Source organism: Gracilinanus agilis, chromosome 1 (assembly GCF_016433145.1).
Source record: "Gracilinanus agilis isolate LMUSP501 chromosome 1, AgileGrace, whole genome shotgun sequence".
Taxonomy (NCBI): Eukaryota; Metazoa; Chordata; class Mammalia; order Didelphimorphia; family Didelphidae; genus Gracilinanus; species Gracilinanus agilis.
In genome coordinates this window covers 136,863,933-136,871,851 of record NC_058130.1, presented here as the reverse complement: position 1 = coordinate 136,871,851, position 7,919 = coordinate 136,863,933, and the positions used below count along the sequence as shown (strand labels likewise).

General features: G+C 43.5%; 1 protein-coding gene across 1 annotated transcript in view; it reads left to right on the top strand.

Annotated features, from left to right (window-relative positions):
* CACNA1H (calcium voltage-gated channel subunit alpha1 H) overlaps positions 1-7,919 on the top strand; it is a 412,463-nt gene that overhangs the window by 396,881 nt on the left and 7,663 nt on the right. The window contains exon 30 of the mRNA XM_044677620.1: positions 4,716-4,794. Coding sequence (XP_044533555.1) covers positions 4,716-4,794 — 79 coding nt within the window. The remainder of the gene's footprint in view (positions 1-4,715; positions 4,795-7,919) is intronic.

The following is a 7,919-nucleotide window of genomic DNA, read 5'->3' as shown; positions in this document are numbered from 1 at the left end:
GAAGGAAGGAAGGAAGGAAGGAAGGAAGGAAGGAAGGAAGGAAGGAAGGAAGGAAGGAAGGAAGGAAGGAAGGAAGGAAGGAAGAGGGAAGGTGGGCATAAAAATAATCTAAGGAGTTCAGTAGACAGGGAAGAGACCAGGTTCAGTGGAGCAGTAGAGTACATGTGGGTGAGTTTGTGAGTTAAGATTGAGAAGAGAGATTGGAGTCAGATTAAGGAGGACCTTGAATGTCAGACTGAAGAATATTTAGCCTTCATCCTCTAGGCCAGTGGTCCTCAATCTGAAGTATGATCCCAGGAGTGCAAAATGCTTGTCAAAGTAGTATAGAAATATCTGAAAAATATATGTTGTCCTATTATGATATTTTAGGAGCTCCAAATTTATTTCAGGTCAGTTCAATTACAAAACTTTTAGCATGAAAGGGAAAGAAAAATTGATCTCTCAATTGTCTTTCTTTTGAATTATAGAGAGTAAAACACAAACATTCATTTCCTTTCTGATTGAATGAGGGTTTTGAAAAGGTTTATTGAAAAACCAAAGGGAGAAGCAGCTAGAGAGCACTGTGAATAGAGTGCCAGGACTGGAATTGGGTTCAAGTGTGACCTCAGACAGTTCCTATCTGTGCAACTTGGAGAAGTCACTAGTCCCATTTGCCTAGTCCTTTGTCCTTCTGTCTTAGAGTTGTCACTAAAACAAAAGGTAAGGGTTAAAAAAAAGGGGTACTCCTGCTCTAGGGAATAGGTAGACATTGAAAGTTGTGAGTAAAGCATTTCCCCTGTCCTAGTGCCCAAATTTCTAACTGCAACACTATCTGCTTTTGAGGAGAAGGTAAAAAATAAAAGTCCTGCACCCCATGCCCCTATTGCTGAAGAGTTAGCAGCCTTAGGAATAAGGGATGGAAACTGAAACTTTGTGTTCAAATCTACTTGGTGTTTCTATGCAAAAATGGCTTCATAGACTGGCCCAACTTCAGAGATAATGAAAAGCTAAGTGCTGAGGGTCTGAGCATCTCTCTTTAGATAAATGATCTCCCCATCTCCTTTGTTATTGTCCCATATACCCCAGACTTCCCTATAACTTCTGATTACTTAGTCCTTCTTGGCCCCAGAGCCCAGCATTGGTCATTGAAAATAAACATCTGATCAGCCAAAGTGGGGACATTAGGAAAACACAGAACTGGGAAAAAGAGATGAGCAAATAAGACTCCACCATGAGAGGGTAAGGAGGATAAGCAAGCACAGAGAGTGTCTAGGATGAGAGACTTAAGCTGAATCTGAAGGAGGTTAGACTCAAAGTAGCAGTAAGAAGGGAGTGTATTTAAAGGCATGAGGGGACAGCTTGTGCAAATGCATGGAGGCTGGAAGATGGGCTATTGTATACAAGAAACAGCCAGTAGGACTTTCAGGACAGAATGTACATTTGTGAAAAAGTGTAATACATAAGAATCCTGGAAAAGTAGGCTGGAGCCATATCACAAAGGGCTTTCAATGGGAAAAACAAAAAGTAATTTTAGAGACAAAAGGGAGTCAACTTGGGGAAGAACTACTAATATGTTTGGTAAAAGGATTTTCCACATTGTGAGTCATTCACACTGACGAAATCATAGATTTAGGTCAAAAAAAGAGAGGGAAGAACTGGAGTTTCCTGACTTTTTGTGTTCCTTTGGTAGACAGGTGAAACCAACAGACCCCTTCTCATAATCTTTTAAAATGTATAATTTAAGGAAATACTAAATTTGGGTTAGAGTTTAGTGAAAATAAAGATACAATTTTTTTCCCGTTCAAATTCATGGGTCCCCTAAACATCCCTTCAGAGAACCCAGGTTAAGAATTCCTGATCTACAGTAGATAGAATCCATTAAGATGAATTTAGTAGGAATAAATGAAAAGGCTTGCACTTGAGAACAAAAAATCAGTTTCACAAAGAGAAGATGGGAAAGGTGTTCACAGACAGCTTCTGAAAGAGATTTAGTTTTTAGCATACTGTAGGCTTAATGTAAATCAGTGGTATGATTGGCAACCCTAATCTTAACCCTAAAAGAACAAAATCTTAGTCTGGATTTAAAAAAAAAAAACATACCAAGCCTTTTAAATTACAGATTTAATGTGCATATTATAACAATCTGATAAAGTGATAATAATGCCGTCAAATACATCAAATATTTTTTTAAAAGAATTCCTGATCTATAAAGTCTCTTCTAACCCTAAATCCTCATGATCTTGTGGTAGAATATTCTTGCTTAGCTGTGGACTGGATGAGATGCCTCTGATGTCCTTCCAAACGCTCAAGCCATGGGATTCTATGACTTGCCAAAATAGGATTTTACTCTCCAGTACTCAGTTATACATTAACCTTTTTTTTTTAAACCCTTACCTTCAGTCTTGGAGTCAATACTGTGTATTGGCTCCAAGGCAGAAGAGTGGTAAGGATAGGCAATGTGGGTCAAGTGACTTGCCCAGGGTCACACAGCTGGGAAGTGTCTGAAGCCAGATTTGAAGCTAAGACCTCCCGTCTCTAGGCCTGGCTCTCAATCCACTGAACTACCCAGCTGCCCCCCATACATGAACTTTTGATAGCAACAGAAGCATTCTCAGGGAAAGATTCATGAGGGTGATGGCCCAGGGTCCCACATTCATGTAGGCTCCCTGCACATCCATTGACACTAGACTGAGATTGGGAGGTGGGGGTGGAGCAGAGAAATCACTGAAGAAGGAGATAGGTCTACTAGCTGGTTCTAGAAGAGCCTTAAGCCAAGGTTTCTCAATGGACAGATTTCAGGGGTTCTGTGAATATACAGAGAAAAAGAATTACATCTTTGTTTTCACCAGCTTCTCACTGAAGTTGATCGTTTTATTCATTTAAGAATTTAAGAGGAAATCAAAACAGAACATTATTCTGAGGGGTTCACAGGCTTCACCTGGCTGCCAAAGGGGTATACAAGGCAAAGAATGTTAGGTTTAGCCTTTACCTCATCTACACATGATTTAACAATTTCCCTGCCAAACATTAAGGAAACAAAGCTAAAGGACAAAACATGGTACAATCACTGCTCCCCACATTATCCCCCAGGGATGACCCCAATCTAGCAAATGACCCCTGGATGTCCTCAGAGTTTCCAATAATTTCTAACAATTTGGTCTAATACCCTCCCTCACTACTTAGCCCCATCACCCAGCCATGGCCATTGGGGATAAGCCTGGGGAAAGCATCTCTCTGGCCATAGGGGACATTGGGGAAATAGGGAACTGAGGAAAAGCATTAAAAAAAGAAAACTTAAGTAGGAAGAAGTTGGATCAAAGAAAGCCCAGAGAATAGCTAAGACTACTGCTTCCTTTCTTCAAAGTCCAGCTGAGTTAGGGCAGTTCTAGATTTCCAGGAGCAGAAATTCAGCTCTGCATCCCTTACATCTAACTGTGGGGTTTATCCACAACATAGGAGTCTAATGGTACACACAGACAAAAAGGGATGCAAGGATTATTTTCTCAGATGTCTATTCTGATCTCCAAGGGGACAAAGCAACTCAGATGACAGTGAAAGGAAATCCAGGCCTACTAAGAACTGCAGGCCACATCGAAGTGGGCCACAGCAGTTAGAAGTAGCCCTGTTTCACACTTTGGAAAGCAAAGGAAGCCTTTTGGCAAATGCATTGATGCAAGATATCTAGATCCTAAGCCAGTGATGGTGAACCTTTTAGAGACCGAGCGCCCAAACTGCGACCCTCACAGGCCTGTGAGCCCCCAGCCTTACCCGAGACAGGGAGGGAGGAAGCGCTCCCATTGGGCTGCTGGGCAGAGGGGCGTGTCATGGGAGAAATGTCCTCAGGCACGTGTGGAGGGGGGAGGGAGCACATGTGCCATAGGTTTGCCATCCCCATCCTGTCTGAACGGATCTGTCATAAGCTAGAGAAGGAGATATACCCATGGATTCACTTCAATTTTTTTTTAAATCTTTCCCTTACATCTTAGATTCAATACTGTATATTGGTTCCAAGGCAGAAGAGTGGTAAGGGCTAGGCAATGGGGGTTAAGTGACTTGTCCAGGGTCACACAGCTAGGAAGTATCTGAGGACAGACTTGAATCTAGGACCTCCCTTCTCCAGGTTTGGCTCTCTATCCACTGAGCCATCAGTGCCCATGACTCACTTTAATTTAGCACACGTTATCCAGGGTCTCTACCACGCAAGTGACCATGTTAGGCTCTGAAACAAAGACAAAAGTAGTCTCACCCTCCAAAGCTCACATTTTACTGAGAGATAAAGCAGGTAAACATAAATGAAAACAGGATAATTAATGAGGAGGGAGTGAAGGCATGAAGGGGCTCAGGAAAGGCTACCTTTGAGCTTGGTACGTGACAAGCCTGTGCATGGGGGATGGCCACGGGGGATGCCAGAACATCCAACGCTGCAGGTCCCGGCTCTGTGGAATATGCATGTCATCTAGGAGGTGGCGAGCCTGTGGACCAGGGAGGCCAGGCCTTCCCCCAGGCTGCCCCGGCGCCGCGGGCCCTGATCTCTCTCCGATGTGGGATGAGGGGTAGGAAAGCAGATGGCATGTGGGAATGGCCAGTCTGTGTGTGAATGATTCCTGCCTTCCTGATGCTGCAGGCCTGGGGGGCACCCAGGAAGTGTGGTGTGGCGTGTGTCGAGGCTGCGCATGGGTAGCTCCCGGGCATGATGCCAGCCTGCCTGACCCCTGTTCTACTTTCTTCTCATGTAGGTAGGGAACCTTGGCCTGCTTTTCATGCTCCTGTTTTTTATCTATGCTGCCCTGGGAGTGGAGTTGTTTGGAAAGCTGGGTAAGTAACAGCCGAGGGTCAGTGTCTCCTGAAGCCAGCAGCCCGGCCCTGCTGCCCTCTGGGCTTGGATCCCATTTCCCCGGGGCCCAGAGCCGCCACCACCCCCTTTTCTTTTTTTTATTGTGGGTGAAGGAGGACGTTTGGGTTCAACAGATGGAATGGACCACAGTCTTGGTCTTCACTTCTGAGTTCTTGCCTTCTCACACCGACTCTCTCCAGCACCACATGGAGGTTTCAGAGCTTAAAAATCATTAAAGATCCATAACTCTAAATTGGCATGCCTGTGATGCTACGATTTAACCCCCTTTATTTTACTCATGGCGAAATGGAGGCCCTGAAAGAGGAAGGGGCTTTCCCAGAATCACAATGAGGAAGAGTTGGGTTTCCCAAGACCACTGATGTCATCTGGTGTTCCCATTATAACTGGATGAGATCTTAGAACATACAAGATAATAGACATCATCTAGTCCCACACTCTCACTTTACAGATGAGGAAACCGAGGCCCAGAGAGCATTTATATAGCATTTTATCATTTTACAAGTATTATCTCTCTTGATCCCCACATCAATCTTGTGAGGGAGGAACTACTATTATCCCCATTTTACAAATAAGGAAACTGAGGCTGGCCAAGGTCACCCAGGAAGTAAGTGCCCAAGAAAAACTCAGGTCTTTCCAAATCCCAACAATCTGCCCTTTGTGACACTAATGCCATGTGGGTTATAAGGAGCAGAGATGGGATTTGATTTCTAATCCTTCACTCTTTTTGCCACCCCATCCTATCTTATTGTCAGTATACATACAGGGAACTCAGGTTCATACAGATTGGCATGAATAAACATGATGTTTACTTACATGTGTGTTTTAATTGTCATGAGCATACATGTGCAAGCACCCATAAAAATGAACATGTACTCAAACATGTATACACCCACAAACACAGTGTGTGCAAAGACTTTTGTGTAGATGCTGACACACGCAAACACCTTACAGAGTCCCACAGGGAATCCCACCATTCAGTAGTTAGTCCTTAAATATCAGAGGGCAAGCCTGGGCTTGGGCAGAAGCTAGCTTTCCTTCCGGTGTCCTCTGGTCCCATCCATCAGCAGCTGACTTCCTCCCTCCTCTGGTCTTGGGGAGTTTCATGGCCACATGTCCGTTCTCTGCTTATCTGCCAGATGAGGAAGGAGAAACTCTGAGCTTTCTGTCCTTGGTGCGAGGTCCCTTCGATTGGGCCCCCAGGATGTGGCTTCCAAAGTGTACGATGGAGATCTCCTGCTTCTTCTTCATGCCTTTTGGTGGTCCTTCCCATCACGTACCTTATCTGAGCAGCCGTAGACAGGAGGGATCATCATCCCTACCATAGAAACAGGGACACTGAGGCCAGGAGAAAGTGATTTTGTCACACAGCAATATGGTAGCTGAACCAAGATTAGAACTCAAGTCCCCTGGCTCTTTGTAGAGGGACTCTTCTCATGAGAGCATGCTTCCTGTTACCTAGGGCTGGGGGAACCACTGCCCATGCTCTCAGAAGAGTAAGTCCCCAGCTCCTGGGCAGATCCTCCAGAATGATCAGAACCCTCTGTCCTCGCTGCCATTAGGTAAGGGATAAGTAAAGGCAAACACGTCATTATAGAAGCCTGAGACAAAAAGAGCTGGGAAGGTAAAATCAGGGACCAGACAAGAATCAGATTATGAATCCCTAAATTAAATAGTTGTTTTGGATTATCTGTGGATTTGGAATATATGTATCTGTGCTCTGGATAACTGAGAACCAGCTAGATTGACCCCATAAGATTGATCAGCCTCCCTCAAAGCATCTGGCTATGAGGGTTCATAAGAGTCATGCTTCATTATAGTACTATACAGCTTACAAAGAATATAAGTATTATTGCCTTAATTTTACAAGCAGGGAAACTGAAGTGCATGAAAATGATCATAAGGACCTGAGTTAGGCTTTAAACCCAGGTCTTCTAATACTACATTCAAAGCTCTTTCTTTTGAACCACCCTGAATATTCAATAGCCTAATTTCTAACAGCCTTTGAAATGTCTTGTTAAAAAAGTGAACAGACTTCTCCATGTCAGCTTGGTGTCTCCATCCCTGATCCTTACCTGACCCAGACTCCCATGCCCTGAAGAGGCACACCTATTATGTAAAGCAGGAGACCCCAACACCAGAAAATGGATTCAGATCCATATATCAATTACAGGTGGTCTAATGGAAAAAGCACTGAATTGGGGAATTAGAAGACCTTCCGTGCCATTCTAACTCTATAATCCTATAATTCAAAATATTATCCCCATTTTACAGATATTTTTTACAGATATATTTTACAAAATATTATCCCCATTTTACAGATATTTTTTACAGATATATTTTACAAAATATTATCCCCATTTTACAGATAAGGAAATTGAGATCCAAAACAGTTAAGTAACTTACTCACAGCTGCTTAGTTTCTGTGTGACCTTAGTAAATGTCTTATCTTCTCTGAGACCCATTTTCTTAACCTGTAGAATGAAGGGGCTGGTTGGACCCAAAGAGTCAGATACACTTTTGGTACACAGATCTCTCTTCCCAGTGTTGATTCACATTTCAAAAGCAGCAGTGAAGTATATGAGAGAACTCTGGACTGGGAGCTCACTGCCTGAGCATAAAAGTCATATATCATTTATCTTGGCCATAGGGCCCTCATCTTTGAAATGGAGGTATCAATTCTTACTCCCTTGTGAGACTTTTTGAGGATCTAATTGATGATGTATGAGAAAGACCCTTGAAGGGTACCAAATTGGGCATAACCTGGGGCATGGAGTAGCATAAAGTATGACTATTTCTTAGTGGAGGACCCACAGCTTTGTCTGACTTCACAGGAAAGGGAAAAAATAGGACCAAAGACAAATATAGTGAAGTATCTAGAGCTTGAGTCCCCCCGTTTGCAATTAGAAAGCCCATTTCTGAAAAATGAAAGGCTAAAGTTTAGTTGCCTAGGAACCCCTAGAGAGGCAACACTAGGGAGGGAAGAAGGGAGGGAAGGAAGGAAGGAAGGAAAGAAGGAAGGAAGGAAGGAAGGAAAGAAGGAAGGAAGGAAGGAAGGAAAGAAGGAAGGAAGGAAGGAAGGAAGGAA